Source organism: Ipomoea nil, unplaced genomic scaffold (genome assembly GCF_001879475.1).
Source record: "Ipomoea nil cultivar Tokyo-kokei standard unplaced genomic scaffold, Asagao_1.1 scaffold1576, whole genome shotgun sequence".
Lineage (NCBI taxonomy): Eukaryota > Viridiplantae > Streptophyta > Magnoliopsida > Solanales > Convolvulaceae > Ipomoea > Ipomoea nil.
In genome coordinates this window covers 2,510,616-2,526,218 of record NW_017618004.1, presented here as the reverse complement: position 1 = coordinate 2,526,218, position 15,603 = coordinate 2,510,616, and the positions used below count along the sequence as shown (strand labels likewise).

General features: G+C 36.8%; 3 protein-coding genes across 7 annotated transcripts; 2 read left to right on the top strand and 1 right to left on the bottom strand.

Annotated features, from left to right (window-relative positions):
• The first annotated feature begins 2,410 nt into the window (after positions 1–2,410).
• Positions 2,411–7,118, top strand: LOC109190791 (probable beta-1,3-galactosyltransferase 2). Of its 3 annotated transcripts, XM_019341397.1 has the most exons (12): positions 2,411–2,547; positions 2,630–2,869; positions 3,898–3,994; positions 4,184–4,248; positions 4,333–4,544; positions 4,628–4,691; positions 4,820–4,892; positions 5,194–5,314; positions 5,470–5,557; positions 5,913–6,038; positions 6,132–6,241; positions 6,632–7,118. In XM_019341397.1, exons 2-12 carry the CDS (start codon positions 2,757–2,759, stop codon positions 6,778–6,780), a joined length of 1,218 nt encoding a protein of 405 aa, XP_019196942.1. In that variant the 5' UTR covers positions 2,411–2,547; positions 2,630–2,756; the 3' UTR covers positions 6,781–7,118. The 3 variants fall into 3 exon arrangements, with proteins under 3 accessions (XP_019196942.1, XP_019196941.1, XP_019196943.1); XM_019341396.1 differs by having other exon boundaries at positions 2,411–2,869; XM_019341398.1 differs by having other exon boundaries at positions 2,475–2,869; positions 4,187–4,248.
• Positions 7,119–7,925: 807 nt separating this feature from the next.
• LOC109190624 (autophagy-related protein 8C) lies at positions 7,926–9,775 on the top strand. Of its 2 annotated transcripts, none has more exons than XM_019341155.1 (6): positions 7,926–8,048; positions 8,172–8,233; positions 8,740–8,795; positions 8,897–8,949; positions 9,335–9,453; positions 9,531–9,775. In XM_019341155.1, exons 2-6 carry the CDS (start codon positions 8,197–8,199, stop codon positions 9,623–9,625), a joined length of 360 nt encoding a protein of 119 aa, XP_019196700.1. In that variant the 5' UTR covers positions 7,926–8,048; positions 8,172–8,196; the 3' UTR covers positions 9,626–9,775. The 2 variants fall into 2 exon arrangements, with proteins under 2 accessions (XP_019196700.1, XP_019196701.1); XM_019341156.1 differs by having other exon boundaries at positions 7,949–8,048; positions 8,138–8,233.
• Positions 9,776–9,857: 82 nt separating this feature from the next.
• On the bottom strand, positions 9,858–14,056 carry LOC109190623. Of its 2 annotated transcripts, XR_002055752.1 has the most exons (10): positions 13,384–14,056; positions 12,905–12,950; positions 12,770–12,836; positions 12,633–12,678; positions 12,441–12,539; positions 12,298–12,366; positions 11,892–12,219; positions 11,671–11,813; positions 10,052–11,587; positions 9,858–9,994 (listed from the first exon to the last, which is right to left on the bottom strand). XR_002055752.1 is itself a non-coding variant. In XM_019341154.1 (9 exons), the coding sequence occupies exons 1-9, from the start codon at positions 13,849–13,851 to the stop codon at positions 10,130–10,132; spliced, it is 2,724 nt and encodes a 907-aa protein (XP_019196699.1). In that variant the 5' UTR covers positions 13,852–14,056; the 3' UTR covers positions 9,858–10,129. The 2 variants fall into 2 exon arrangements, 1 of the variants encoding a protein (XP_019196699.1); XM_019341154.1 differs by having other exon boundaries at positions 9,858–11,587.
• Positions 14,057–15,603: the final 1,547 nt, after the last annotated feature.

The following is a 15,603-nucleotide window of genomic DNA, read 5'->3' as shown; positions in this document are numbered from 1 at the left end:
TGTTCATGATTTAATTATATTATTATCTAAAAGAAAATAAAAAATAAATCACTACCAATCTGTGAGAAATATTATAACTGGCATATACAAAAATATTGTCTATCAATTTTTTTTTTAAAGAGATGTATTCATATCAGATGGTATCACTTATTTAGTCTAATCAATCAAATTATACCTTAAGAGTTAAGATTATGTTTATTCCCGTAATACTCTCTTGCTAAAAAAAAAAAAAAAAAAAATAGACATTATAATCATATAATCATATTTATAATTCATTTAATATTTTCCCTACATTCATACGAATTCAACTCACTCCTATAAAAATATGAGACTTTTGTTTAATTTATCCATGCAATACTCTCTCATTTAAAAAAGGGAAAATGACACTTTTTCCCCCTGAGTTATATAATTATAGCACTTTTCCCCCTCAATTATTTAGGTAAGCATATTAGCCCCCTCAATTATTCTAAAAGTGGTGCTTTTTCCCCCTGATATATTAAATTGACATTTCTATCCTTAAAGTAAACATTTTATTTATTTTACTTCTCCAACAAATTATTGCGTATACGTAGGGATGGCCACGGTTCGGTTTGAACTGAACCCGACACTAAAGCAATCGAATTAAAAGTTTCCGGTTATGATTCAGATCTAAAATCCAATATTTAGATGTCAATTTATTAAAATTATGTATAAAAAATTTGAATCTTGAACCGTATACCGGCGGTTCCGGATCCGGTTTGCGATTTTGAAGTGTCTTTATTTTAAAATTTTAGTTTTTATTTTAAAATAGTCTAAATTCAACAATAAATGTATTTTTTTTTCAGTTCGGAACATGAACCGTCCGTTCCGGTTCACGATTTTAATAAACTCTAAATATCGAGTTTCGATTCTAAATTGTAATTGGAATATTTTGGTTTGGTTGCTTTAGTGTTTGTTTGGTTTGAACCAAATTATGATCATAATTTGTTGGAGAAAAAAAATAAATGAAATATTTATTTTAAGGGTAAATATGTCCATTTAACATTTCAGGGAGAAAAATAGCCACTTCAATAATTCAGGGAGAAAAAATGCTATATGTATATAACTCAGAGGAAAAAAGTGTCATTTTCCCTTTAAAAAAAAAAAAAAGTTATATTATTATAACATCATAGTTATTATTTATGCACTGTTTTTCTACATTCCTACAAATCTAGATAATTCATAAATAAATAAATAAATAAATAAATAAATAAATAAATAAATATATATATATATATATATATATATATATATATATATATATATATATATATATATTTATTTATTTATTTATTTATTTATTTATTTATTTATTTATTACAAACAAACAAATTGCCCCACTTTTCACATTTGGCAAATGCAAACTTGTAAGCCACTGTCATTATAGAAAAAAAAAATGCCAAGTAGGAACATAGGATTGTAATCACCCTCTTTAGGGGATAAGATTACTATAACTACTTTATTTTTTTTATAGGAAAAATGTCAAATAAGTCTTTGAATTTTATACAAAAATATAATTAGGTTTATGAATTTTTTAAAAGTTATAAATAAATATATTAGCTTGTCATTTTGTGCAACTAAACACAATAATCAGTTATCCATTAGTAATTAGGGTTACAACAGTAAAATTGGTGACCATCGATCGCCTTCTTCCTTAAAAGGAGAAGGCGACCAACCGGTTGCCTTCTTCAGTGACAAAAGTGATATGTGCTTGCCTTTTTCAAAGGAAGAAGTCGACTGACTGGTCACCTTCTCCTCTGTAGGGATAAGACAATCAGTAGTTACATTTTTCTTCACATTCTTTAGTTGAAAAATGTGATTGACAATATTTCAATGGTCGCCAATTTGATTTTTGGAACTCTAATTACTGAGTATTATTAGTGAATGATCAACTATTGTGCCTAAATGCATAAAAATAACAAGTTGATGTATTTACTTACAATTTTTTAAAATTCAAGTATTTTATTACATTTGTTTACTATAAAATTCAATGACTTATTTAATCATTTTTTAACAAACAGTTTTCAAATAAAATACATATTCTTTTTTTTTAAAAGGTTAAATTCTCAATCCGAATGGTCTTCCCGACTCGACCCCATAGAGTATTTGAAAGAATGTAAATTACGATAACTCAATGACTCAATAAATAATACTAAATATTAGTGTGCACAGGAGATCTATTCACTTTGAATATAATTTTCACATTACACTGGCAAGGTTCAAACTTTGGAAATCGGCAGGTGAGAGGGAAAATAGATTTACCATTACGGAGAGGGAGGTAAAGGTAGAAGTGTAAAAAATGGGGCAAGAAAGGGTCATTTATGAGCGTGAATTACTATAAATTGCGGCTATTCTTCTGACAGTCCCAAAGCCACTCCACCGACAATTTTGTTGTACAGACTAGAAAGTGAAAACAAATTACTCCGCAACAATTATAAATAAATGAAAGGGTAGGGGAAAGAGAGAAGTCTTGATTGACTCTTGAGCCTACCTGGTGTTCAGTTGGAATCCATTTGGGTGGGTGGCAAAGTGAGTCGTCTTGTCCTCAAATTCCACAAACCACCAATACCCCAATACCACCTTCTTCTCATTCTGTTTTTGAATTTTGTAGTGAAAAATCTAGTCTTGGAACTCTGAATCTGGTTCTTGAGCTAGGTTGGCTTGGGAACTGAGATGGGTATTCCTTGAATTTGAATTCTGATTGGTTTCGAGCAGAGAAGAAGAAGAAGAAGAGAAAAATGGGTTGGAAAAGCAGGGGATTTGATTCCACCCCAAAGAGTGTTGTTTCAAGAAAATTAACAATCTTGCTCTGTGTTGGATGCTTCTGTGTCGGGATGCTCTTCACTGACAGGTTCATTCTTTTGACCCCTTTTTCATGCGCACCAATCTTTATGTTTATAGTTTCCAGCGTTGAGTGTCTTTGATCTGTGTAAAAAACCATTGCTCTTCTGATCTTAGTGATGCAGAATAATATATCCATAGCTAAACTGCTGATGGTTGACAAGTTTTAGGATGTTTATGTGGCTTAGGTTTTGAATTGAATGCATTTTCCCAGCAGAATAATAAGAGTGGTACAATTTACTGATAGTAGTTTTAGAAGTTGAATCTGGAGAGTGGCATTTCTTCTGCTTCTTCTACCTCTCATCCACTGGTTTTTAACCTACAGTTTGGGATCTGGCTGCTACCAAAATTGGCACAGACTTTTCTTTGAATTGTTTATCTATTTCCTGAGAAGCTAATTTCATTACCCCAACTAGTTCTGTTGGTTTCTGAAAAGATTAATGGAGAATTGCTCTTCAATACCTTGACAATTACATTTTATCAGCAAATTGGTTTGTTTGTTCTTGGTTCCAGTTATTCCACCCTGTTTCTCAGTAATTTTTATTTATTTATTTATTTTGGGTGGGTGGGTAGGTGCAAGGGTGGTGGTGGGGAAAGTCAAAAGGACATAAGAATAAATCTTTGGTGGTTTGAGACTTTTAGTTCATAATGTTAATAAGAAAATACAATATTAGATTCCTGTATGATAAATTAAATTAGACTTGAGCCTTCTTGGTTTGACCCAGTCAGCTATGGACAGATTGGTTTACCTCCTTGTGGTCCTTTACCGACTAGGGTCAAAAGACGGGGTTTATCTGGTGCATGCCCTTGGATAGTGGCTACAGGTTTTCCTCGTCATCCAGAAAGAAAAAAAAAAAAAGGCTTGAGCTTTTTGCACTTCCAAAAAGTAATACCACATGTTTTTATGGGATTTTACTAAGGTGTTCTTACATAAACTTTTCTCTGCAATATGGGACTTGTGCTTTCTATCCATTATATTATTTAGAGAAGTTTCCTAATGTGTTGTTGATTGCAATCTTTTGGACCTTTTGGTTATAGAATGTGGACGGTGCCAGAAGCTAAGGGCATATCACGGCCTACACAGATGGAGGATGACAAGATAAAGTTAGTTTCAGAGGGCTGTGATACTGGAATTGTGAGTACTACACAATTTTGTGAAATTCAATCTCCGTTCGCTTTAAATATGTGGCATTGATATAAGAGTCATAATCTCCCATCCCTTCAAGTATGCAGGATTCATATAACAGCTGTACACTATTTTCTTTGATGTATTATTTTTAACTGTGATAAGCTTTAAGGCATTTGTTTTTTTTGGTGGCATTAGAAGCACCCAGAAAGGGAATCCCGGGATATTCTTATGGAGGTTTCAAAGACACAAAACGCTATACAGTATGTTTCTTGAGCCTATCACGTGTAGATTTCATGAATACTTGTTGAAATTCTGAAATCATAAATGTATTTACGAAAATACAGAACTCTGGATAAAACAATATCTAATTTAGAGATGGAGTTAGCTGCAGCAAGGGCTTTGCAGGATTCTATACTGACTGGCTCCCCGATATCTGAAGACTTGAAGATCCCGGAATTGAATAAGAAACGAAAATATCTAATGGTCGTTGGCATAAATACCGCCTTTAGCAGCCGAAAAAGGAGAGACTCTATCCGTGCTACCTGGATTCCCCAAGGTTGATGACCCTTCATCTCTTTTGTGTTCCCCTATATACCTGTTTGCTTAGTTTATTTTGATAATTTACCTGTTATAAAACAGGGGAGAAACTAAAAAAGCTCGAGGAGGAAAGAGGCATTATTATGCGCTTTGTAATAGGACACAGGTGGGTGTTGGATGTTGATAATTTAAGCATTTTAAATTAAATTGGATCCCAGAAGCCACTTTTATGATCAACTGAGTCAGGCTACTAATTTTCTTTCATTTTCATTTGAAAATCGCCATTCACAACAGTGCTACTTCTGGTGGCATTCTTGATCGAGCAATTGAAGCAGAAGACAAGAAGCACGGAGATTTCTTGAGACTGGTAATGCAAATTCTTTGTATTAGTATTATGCCACATTTCGAAAGGTAGGGTTTTGGACTTGGCCTTTCAGGCCTCCGCCCTACAATCCCCTAGCCATCTGGTTCTGGACTTGGCCCTTCAGGCCTCCGCCCAACGATTAGCCCTAAAGAAATGATAATTCAACGGGCATGCATTTATAATCCAAAAAAAAACCCCGGGGGCTTGAAATTTAGGTCAATTTGTAGAGCAATGAGAAAAAGTATCGTCTCCTTTTTGCCTTGTCCTGCTTGCTAGCTCTCACATCATAATTCAACATTGCCAGGAACATGTTGAGGGGTACCTTGAGCTGTCTGCTAAGACAAAGACGTATTTTGCTACTGCTGTTGCTCTCTGGGATGCAGATTTCTATGTCAAGGTTGATGATGATATACATGTAAATATAGGTAAGTTACAACTACTCGTCCTTGTGGTGCCCCGTTCATCAAATGAGGATACTGTGGCATATGCTTTTGTTCTTATTTTAATAAAGAACATGCTCAGAGTCTCGATGGAATTATACTTTAACTCACTATGCGATGTTCTTGAATGAGAACTTCAGGGACACTGGGAGCAACTTTAGCCAGGCATCGTTCCAAACCCCGAGTATATATTGGATGCATGAAATCTGGTCCCGTCCTTGCACAGAAGTAAGGAGAAAATTTTCAAACACCGTCTGAATGAATTTTTTGTTCTAGTTTAAAGACCAATTCTTTGAACCAGCTTGGTTGGCGTGAGTGGCCGAGCACTCTCATCCCTTAAGAGAGGTCGGGAGTTCAAACCTCCTCTCGTATGGAAAAACCAATTTGGCCAGCACTTTGTCCCTTATTGGGCCGGGCCGGTGCAAATGAGGATTAGTCTGAGTATGGTACGGGCTTAAAGGTGTCTCCTACAGTTAGGACTTGCTCAGGACACCTCATGGTCTGACAAAAAAAAAAGACCAATTCTTTGTTTATAAGGTCTGACGCGTTTACTGACCTTTGTTGTCGGTCCTCCTATTTGCAGGGGAGTAAGATATCATGAGCCCGAACACTGGAAATTTGGTGAGGAAGGAAATAAGTACTTCCGCCATGCGACTGGGCAGCTATATGCCATTTCAAAAGATTTAGCAACCTATATTTCCATAAACCAGTGAGCATTTTCGTTTCTCGGTGAAATTTACTAGTCAGTTGACCTTTCCAGTTTCAATATCAATTTGTAAATCTTGAAATTTAATCTCCTTAGGAACATGCTTCACAAATATACTAACGAGGACGTCTCTCTGGGATCATGGTTAATCGGATTGGATGTAGAACATATAGATGACCGAAGGCTGTGCTGTGGAACTCCACCCGGTATGATTTCACTACTCGGCTTTTCTCCAAATACAACTGTTTTCTGGTGCCCTCAATGTAGCTTTTTGATTTCAACGCCATCTCACCTCACAATTGTGCAATGAATTTGCACTAATCATATGTTATAATCACTATAAGTCAAGCCAAGTACCTTGTGGTCTAGTGGCACCAAGTTGCTCTCCCATATGGGAGGTTGTGGGTTTGAGCCTCAGTGGATATGGTATTGACTCTTTGTGTTTCAGTAGGTTGAGTAAGTAGTTATGAACAGATACTGCATTGTAACAGAGCTAGTAGTATCTCTAATTGATTTTGATTCAATCTTTTAGTGTGGTTTGGCTTCGGTCCACTTTGGTGGCGTCCAATCTTAGATTCTAACGTCTATTTTGCCAGACTGTGAATGGAAGGCTCAAGCGGGGAACGTATGCGTGGCTTCCTTTGATTGGCGATGCAGTGGCATTTGCAATTCGGTGGAGAGAATCAAGGAGGTTCACCGTCGGTGTGGGGAAGGCGATAACGCCCTTTGGAATGCAGTGTTTTGATAATGCGGATCCTCCAAGCTCTGGAGGCGTTGGAACTGATATCAAGAGTACAGTGTAATGGCCATTTGTTTCGGGGAATTTTTCTGAATTATCAACCTGTAAAATACGCGTCGAAAGAAGCAGTGAGACAGAGAGGTTGCTGTGGGAATCTACTCCATTTTAGGTAAGGAAAGAGATGACTATGGCAGCAGTCTACTAGAGGAGCAAAAAGTGTAAACTTACAATTTCTTAGATGTTTAGGAAACACAAAAATTCTTTTAGTCTCTGATTGGAGAGCTAGTGAAACTTGTAATAAGTCTGTATAAATGCAGGCTATGATTTCCTGTTTTCACCTTTCACTTCCTTGCACTTCTTGTGTATTAAATATGAGGGCTTGCCTTCATAAAAAAGCCACTCAGTATAAAAGATTGGACCACTTAAACATGAGATCACTTGTCACGGGCCAAATGCAACTTGCTAGGGCTATACAACTGTAGAGATTTGAACAACCCTCAACCCCGAAGAGGGTTGAACAAAATGGCAATCATTCTTCTATGGACCATGATTATTACAAATAAAAAGTATATTATTTGTGTATATAAAGTGCATTATTTGAGTACTAAAAGTATATTATTTTGTATATGATTAAATATTAAATAATGTACATTCAATTTGGTGTTAAATAGAAAGACAATTTAGTAACTTAGTTATGGGTTTTAATTCTCTATTTTTTATAAATTACTCCCAAACTTGCGAACATAAAATTTGATTCGCAGGTCTGGAATAATTTGTAAAAAAGAGTGGATTTCGCACTTAAAGACTGAAAAGAAAGAGAGTTCAATATTGAGATTACTGAATTATCTCTTTATTTAACACTAATTTAATGGAATAGCAAACGGAAGATTAAATTAAGCAAAAATACAAAAATATGAGATTATATTAAGTCATCAAATTAAAACCGTTTAGTACAAAATTAAAAAAATTACTATAATTGATGACCGTTTTGAGTATTAATTTAAAAAAAAAAATGAAGAATCTTTTTGACTTATCCAAAAGTTAGACCCACGTTATCCAATCAAGCGGCGTACGCGTACATCGTCGAAATACATACAATACATACAAGCTTGTCTCGCAAAATACAAAATAAATAAATAAATTGGAAAAAGCGATAAATAGTGCGAAACGGCCATCGAGGCGTGAGATCTTCGCATTGCTCAATTAAATCTTTTCGTACACTTTCGCATCAGACGAAGCGTCTCTCTTTCCTCTCTCTCTTTCTCTCTGCTTTGGTAATTCCTTACTTTTCTTCCTATTTCTCGACCTTTCTTTTGAGTTCTAACTTCCAATTATTGTTCCCCTGCTTTTTTCCTTTATTTACTTTGCAAGCCCTAATTCCCCTTCGATCTTCGCAGCACATCAAATCCTTCGCCGATCGCCATGGCCAAGAGTTCTTTCAAGTTGGAACACCCTCTAGGTATCTCTTTTTCTATATATATTCCCTACGTATATGGATTTGAAGACTGCGTATTACTTTTACTTTTTGGTTGTTGGATCTGATCTTTGACTTGTTGCACTTTTGGATGATAATAATATCTGTTAGTTGAACTAGTTGAGAACTCAATTTAATTTTTGCTGAATTTTTTCCAGAGATTTTTGTTGGTTGTAATTTTCGATTTCGTGCTTTTCACCTTCTGAATGATATTGATGTTTAGCAAAATAGATTTATTAGGTACATGATGATACCCCTATTTATAGTGAAAAAGTAGGCGATTTCTATATAAGTTGCGATGTGGAAACTCGATGCATAATCTTATGTTTGGATATAAGAAATTTGCTCTATTTTTGCAATTTGTTCTTATGTTTACTCGGTGGTGGATGGATTATTGTCGGTTGTTTCTGAGAAATCATGATTTGATGTTTATTTGATATCTTAGTGTATCCGGTTTTAATTGTATTTATGATTTGATTTTCAATGTCCAGAGAGGAGACAGGCAGAAGCTGCTCGCATCAGAGAGAAGTATCCTGATAGAATTCCAGTAAAGAATTTCCATTTGCCCCCTTTACAATTCTGTTCTGTATATTTCTGATGACCTTTGCCTCAGTTTTACCAATATGTTAATCAATTGTTTCTGTACAGGTCATTGTGGAGAAGGCTGAAAGGAGTGACATCCCCGACATTGACAAGAAGAAGTGAGCTCCTATTCAAAAGCCACCTGTTTTGTTTTTATTTTTGTGGTTTGGGTCACTACTTTGAGTTTGACAGAAAGCATTGTGCATGGAGTTGTCTGTGTGCCTTATTGAATCATGAGTCTTCATCCTCTTCATTACAAGCCCTAAAATTTGATTGATTTCAATTGAGACCTCATTTATTTAACTTAGCTGATACTTTCCTGGAACAATTTGGTGTTGCTAGGGATGATAATTAGAGTGCCTATGTACTCTACCCCATATTTTCTTGATGCTATTTTGCAAGGACAAGAAACATTAGATAGATTGTAAACCATCTGAAATAATTTGTTGTTTTCCACCTTTATTGTGAAACGATTAACACTGTTAAATCACAATGTTTTTTCAGGTATCTTGTTCCTGCTGATCTGACTGTTGGGCAATTTGTGTATGTTGTTCGAAAGAGGATAAAGCTAAGTGCTGAGAAGGCCATTTTTATCTTTGTGAAGAACATCCTTCCTCCCACTGGTAAGTACAATCTCACATAAATTTTCATTTCTGAATTCCTTCAAGTCGTATTCACGATCGTGGTTCCTTATCTGCAGCTGCTATGATGTCCGCAATTTATGATGAACACAAGGATGAGGATGGCTTCCTCTACATGACTTATAGCGGGGAGAACACCTTTGGATCCTTCTGAAGTTGCCAACAGCCTAATCTCTCTGTATATAATCTCAGAAAAATTTGTAAATCCTTGTTACAAGTCTGTATGACTCTATTCTCCCAAAGATCTGAATGATGCACGAGCTTGCATTGGTTTAATATCAATTTATTGTCTTTGGTCATATATATACAGTTTAAATGTTGTGCAGTTGAGAATTTAATGAGTAAAAAAAAGATACTCCGTATTAAGGCAATTAAAGAGAGCATCAGGTGCAAATGGCTGTTATCTTGCTGTGAATAATTTACAAATGCTAGTTCCATTTCTAATTTCTAAATGAGAACGACATATTAACCTCAGTTGCCTTGCCCTGTGCAATTAGAAGGCATGTATTCTAAGTCTACCAGTCTACCACTAAAGCCTTAAATGAGCCTCTTTTTGCAAAGAATCAGAAGCATGAGAAACAAACCCTTCTTGAACATGAATAAACTAAAACTGCTGTTAGGGAATTCAACCAAACCTTCTCCACTCATCAAAGAAGACTCAGAGTTGCAAGGCCAGATCTGGGTGCTGAGAATCAACCAAAACACCAGAGGGTCTGCCAGGAGATCCAGAAGACTGAAAACTAACGTTTAGGTCGGGAGGGACTGATTCCCGTTTCTGTCGTGGTGGAGCAGGTGCATTGAGATTTGGCCTGGAAGATTGTTGTTGTTGCACTTGGAACCTAGACAAGTCAGCAGGAACTGATTGTGGGAAAACCATGGGTTCATATGGTGATTGACCTTCAGTTCCTACCCTGCCAGGATGGGGCACAAAGGCATGAAATGGAAATGGAAAATTTCCCTTACCAGGTTGGATATACATTCCATATGCAGCAGGAAGTTCTCCCCGAAATTGTGACTGAGGATTATGGGTGGATCGTGGAGATATCTGATTGTTTTGGGAATTTGTATTTTCACCAGCCTGTTTATAACTTGCTTCCCCGATTGACATCCAGGCACGAGCAGCAGCTGATGCAGCGTTATTCGGACCATCTTTTGGCAAAGACATAGTGGCAGGGGAAACTGGAGGCACATCAACTCTGGCTTGCTGTGAAGACTTGTGTTGATTTGTATTCTTTTCAGATAACATCATCATCCGTCGCACAGGATCACTAAGGCCCTGCCCTTGTTCATTTGCAAATAATGTCGCAGCTTTGTTCATGCTATTAACAAAATCATTAGAGGGCTGCCGAACTGTTCCATTACTATCAAAACCATTACTTGGGCTTTTACCATCAGGTACTCCAGCAGAAACACCATTGATATTCAGCTGCTTATAAGACCCAGAAGACAGCATATTTATGTTCATTGGAACCGTCTCAAATGATCTTGACCCAGGTACTGCAACAACGCTTTTGGTCACCTGACTCTGTGAAGAAAAGTTGGCATTCCTTTCATTAGCTAGCGGTACAGAATTTAACTCAACATGCTTCACAACCTTTTTCTCAGACTTGATAAAATTTTGGGGTTGCGAGTTTTGCTGGTGGTATTTGGGACTAGCAGAACCAGATGGTTTGTTTCCAGAAATACCAGTCACAAATGCATTGCTTCCAATATTCGCATCACTAACAGGCAGCTCATTCCCATTAATCGAGATATTGGGGCTATTATCTGCAGTAGGTTTTGTTCCAGATGAACCAAAATAAGGCAATTGTCCTGTTTTCGGTCCCTTGACTGGGTTCTCTTTTGAAGAAGCTGGGTTCACAAACTTATCCTTTTCAGCATCAGTTCTGTGCACGAATTTGGCAAGAAAAGCCGGTTCCTTCAGAGTATAGTTCTCAGGCATCAATACAGGAGTAGGAAGTTCTTCATATTCCCCGACCCATCCACGACCAAATTTGAAACCGGGAGGCAGTGCTTGCTCGATCCTCCTTGATGCAACTTTCCAGACATTAGGCCCGAGAGTTGCAGCAAATCGAGCAAGGCTCCTTGCATAGGAATAATCAGTGTAAAGCCCCACCTATTACAAAAATAAATAAATTAATTAATTAATTAAATTAAACCATGTGAGCACAAAGGTTGAGAAGAATTTTTGATGCATACAGGAACCAGTTGATTGCTTTCTCGATCAAATGTTGTAAATATAGATTCTAAATTGGTAACAGGTTGAGAAGTTGTGTTATAGGTTGCGCGACGGTTTTCATCAGGGACAGCTGATTTCCTTCCAAATCTTGAAAGTGCCTTCCCTGCAGTAGTAGAAATAGAAAAAAATCAGAAGGGCAAAACGTCATAAGGCTCGATACAATTTAGATGTTTAAGACAACCTAAATGTGATTCTTCCTTGTCCATGTTATTGTCAATTCCAGAAGAGTTTCTCTCAATAAGCCGGTCAATACTGCTGGGTCTTTCAGAGTCGCCCAAACGGAACATATTCGAACCATTCTGGATATCTCCAGCAGTTGCAAGAGTGGCACCGGAGAAGAAATCCGACCCAACAGGTTTCTGCACCATCCAGCCAATCGGCTTCTTCATAACCTTTTTCACAGCAGCGCTGGACTTCGGCTTCTGTTCTGACTTGGTGTTTTCTAAGCGTTCAAAGTTGATTCGTAACTTCTGAAATTTCTTTTCAGCTAGCTCTTGGATGGAACGGGCCTGTCCAAAACAATTGCACATTCAGCTAGTTTCAGAAAGAACTGGAAAAAAACATTTACATAAGGCAGAAAATCTTACTTGTTTATAGTATATTGTATCTGGCGCATTGTATTGCATCGCGTTTGAACAGATTAAAAGCACATCACTCTGGCAACAATGCAAGAATCTTAAGCCTCATACTAAAAATTCAAAATTCAAAGTTTTGTAGGCCAGATATTCACCTCAAATTGTTCCAAGGTTGCATACGATCCATTTCCCAATTTATTCTTCACGGTTTGGAAGTCCATTGGATGCTCGATCACATCGTGATAATCTGGAAGCTGCAAATACCCAAACCAGAAATGTTTAGAAACAAGATTTAAGGATAGCCTAAACCTCAATATTTCCTTTCCTGCACTAAAATGAACACATACCTCTTCAGGATCAACTGGTTCAGCATATACACCATAAATATCTTTCCTGACACAACAAATTAAACAAACTGAACATTAGACCAGCTCTTAACAAAAACAACCTAAGAATTTCCGATTCTGTAAAACAGAACACCTACTTCTGAAGCTTATTGAGGATCAATTCTAATGTCTTCTTATCTGGCAATGGATGCTCTGATAATGTCCCTGTTCAAACAAAGTAAGAAAACCAAAACCAGTATGCAATAAATACATTAGAACCCCCAGAAATATACCTGACGTAGTGGTAACTGTTTTCCTCTCCGGCTTTCTTCCTCGTACCTGTCAAAGGTTTAACAGAAGAATTAACCTCAAAAGACCCAAAATTTTAACAGAACAGAATGTCTGTAGCGTAGGAAGCAAAAGGATAAACACAGACAGGGAGACAAAAGAGTGTCTATTGTATATATATACGGAGTTTGTTGAGAGAGAAAGGAAAGAAAGAGAAGGGCAGGAATTGTGGAGGTTAGTTGACCTGACAGTTATAAATATCCATTTCCCGACACAGATTTACGCACAAACTCAAGAATGATATATAGAGAGAGAGAAAGAGTGAGCGAGCAATTTTTTTTTTTTTTTAAATCTCAGTGAAAATTCGAAAGGGTGAGCTGGACTCCCACACTCTCTCTCTCTCTCCGCGCCGTTTACACAATCCCTTTTATCAAACTCTCATTATTTTTGTTGCACTTTCAATTCAGATCCAGACAATTGGTACCTCATCGCCATCATTTTCGATATCGCCATCATCGCCGCCGCCGTCATTTTCCTCGTATTCTTCATCGACCTCACCGTCGCCGTCGATTTTCCTAATCTTCGATGGCTTGCCGCCGTCAGCAAAGTCGGAGGAAGATCCAGACGCGGTAGGCGCGTGACGTACGTGCCGAGTCGGACTCGGTGTCGACTCAGCCACGCCGCCGCCGCTACCTTCCATGTTTTGGAGCTTAAGTAAGAGCTCGAGCTTCTTCTCCCTCCTGCTCTCGTCCTCCTCCTCCTCGTCCACCAAGTACTCGTCGTCATCGTCGAGGTAATCGTCGATGTCAAAACAGTACCTGACATTCCGCCGCCGGCCGCTCCGCCGGAGCTCTCCGTCCGACTTCTCCGCGGCGGAACCGGAGCTACGGCGCGCGGCGAGATCTGCCTTCGACGGACGCCCCTTCTTCCTCTTCTTCACGATCTGTCCCATATTGTTCGGACTTCGGAGTTCTCTCTCTCTAGAAAAAATACCTCCCTTTCTCTCTCTTCTTTTTCCACTCAATTATTATTGCATCTGCCTGAGCCTGAGGGTTCGCTTTGGCTTTTTTCGGCTGCGGTCCGAACCTCACAGGCTCGGGTCTTAACTCTTAACACTAATACTCCCCGAACGGTGGCCTGTCCAAATGTCCAATTTATCGAGGCAAAATATAGAGTGAGATGACGGCGTTAAGTGTAGCCCCCTTCGGCACGTGATTGGTTACGTCTCTGAATATCTTCGCCGCGAGAGCCCAGCGCGTGTTACGCACTTCCGGAGGCTGTCTCAATTCTCACACTCCCTTGAAGACTGTATACTAAAAAACAGCTTTTGTCATTTTCATAACATATGCTCCGTACTATTTATCGTTTGATTCCATTCATGTTTTCTACAAATTAATTATTTCATATATCTCATTTAATATTAGTAATCAAATTTATATATTTAATAATTTTATAAAATGCTATCTCAAAAAAAATAATTTTATAAAATGCAAAATGTTATATAGATAAGAAAGTATTTAAAATAAATAAATAAGAATTAATTTAGTTAATAAATAGTAAACATGATATATATATTTAATTTTAAAAAATTACTCCGTATATTTTTAGTTTTTAAGTTAAAATTCGAAGTGAAGTAGTATTCTTAACACATCAATATAATTGACTATATTTTTGTTATTAAGAACTTTTTTTTTTTTACTTTAACCCAATTTATATTATATAATTTAATAAAACTCAATGTTAGAGTTATTTGTAATCAAACCATTTAAACAACAGAGCTTAATGTCCAATATTAGATCTCAACAGATAATTCCACCTAGATATGGAAAGAAAGTTTGCCCTAAATATGTGGCGAATAATTAGAGTGCTAATTCATTAAGAATCTTAGTACAATGATAAGGAATGTAGCATAGGACGTATTAGGTTGTACAATCCATACTAAATTGCATTTTTCATTTTTATTGGGTGTACATATGGAACAAAATTATCAAATTGCATAAATTGTTACTTTAACAATTTTTTACAAGGAAAATACTTGTATAATTTAATTATCCTATTACAATACTAATACAAAAAATAATAATAAATAAATAAATAAATCCTTAGCAAGCTGAACTATACTACTATAATACCATTCTTGTTAACCTTAACTTAGCTAAAACACAAGTGCTTAATTATAGCGTTCTGGGAGGGGGGAGGGGGATCTAACACTTAAAATAATTATAATTATATTAATTAATTAATTAATCAATCAATTAATAATATTATCTAACCTTCTTGATATCTCATAAGGGCAACCTCAATAGTGAGGCATTTTTAAGAGATTTTGTCATAGCCATGTAGGAAAGAGAGGGTAGAGGGAAGAGAAAAAGGGAAGAAGAAAAAAAAAGCAAAAAAAAAAGCCTGACATGAAAAGTAAAAAAAAAATAAAAAAAAAAGATCATTCACGCGCCTCAGGCGCGCCTGCACCTTCTCCTTCTTCCTTTTATCTCTGCATGTGGGCCCCTAAAGAACTCCATTTTGCAGGAGTAAAATCTCCTCAAAAAGTTTACCCTCCCATTTGTGAAAACTCATTTTACTGTTCCAAAACCTTCCTAAAATCCACTAATGAGGATGCCCTAAGAGCATACGTCTCTTCCTTTTTCTATCTTAATCATAAACTAAAAGCAATTAACCTAAGGGCATTTGGTCTAGTGGTATGATT

What these genes read in the sequence shown, in the direction of transcription:
- LOC109190624 (XM_019341155.1), top strand. Translation starts at nt 8,197, where the DNA reads ATGGCCAAGAGTTCTTTCAAGTTGGAACACCCTCTAG. An exon ending in AGTATCCTGATAGAATTCCA is followed by an intron (nt 8,796 to 8,896) that starts GTAAAGAATTTC and finishes GTTTCTGTACAG; the next exon opens with GTCATTGTGGAGAAGGCTGA. An exon ending in CCCGACATTGACAAGAAGAA is followed by an intron (nt 8,950 to 9,334) that starts GTGAGCTCCTAT and finishes ATGTTTTTTCAG; the next exon opens with GTATCTTGTTCCTGCTGATC.
- LOC109190791 (XM_019341397.1), top strand. Translation starts at nt 2,757, where the DNA reads ATGGGTTGGAAAAGCAGGGGATTTGATTCCACCCCAAAGAGTGTTGTT. An exon ending in TGCTACCTGGATTCCCCAAG is followed by an intron (nt 4,545 to 4,627) that starts GTTGATGACCCT and finishes GTTATAAAACAG; the next exon opens with GGGAGAAACTAAAAAAGCTC. An exon ending in CGCTTTGTAATAGGACACAG is followed by an intron (nt 4,692 to 4,819) that starts GTGGGTGTTGGA and finishes CATTCACAACAG; the next exon opens with TGCTACTTCTGGTGGCATTC.
- LOC109190623 (XM_019341154.1), bottom strand. Translation starts at nt 13,851, where the DNA reads ATGGGACAGATCGTGAAGAAGAGGAAGAAGGGGCGTCCGTCGAAGGCA. An exon ending in TCGAAAATGATGGCGATGAG is followed by an intron (nt 12,951 to 13,383) that starts GTACCAATTGTC and finishes AACCTTTGACAG; the next exon opens with GTACGAGGAAGAAAGCCGGA. An exon ending in AAAGCAATCAACTGGTTCCT is followed by an intron (nt 11,588 to 11,670) that starts GTATGCATCAAA and finishes TTTTTGTAATAG; the next exon opens with GTGGGGCTTTACACTGATTA.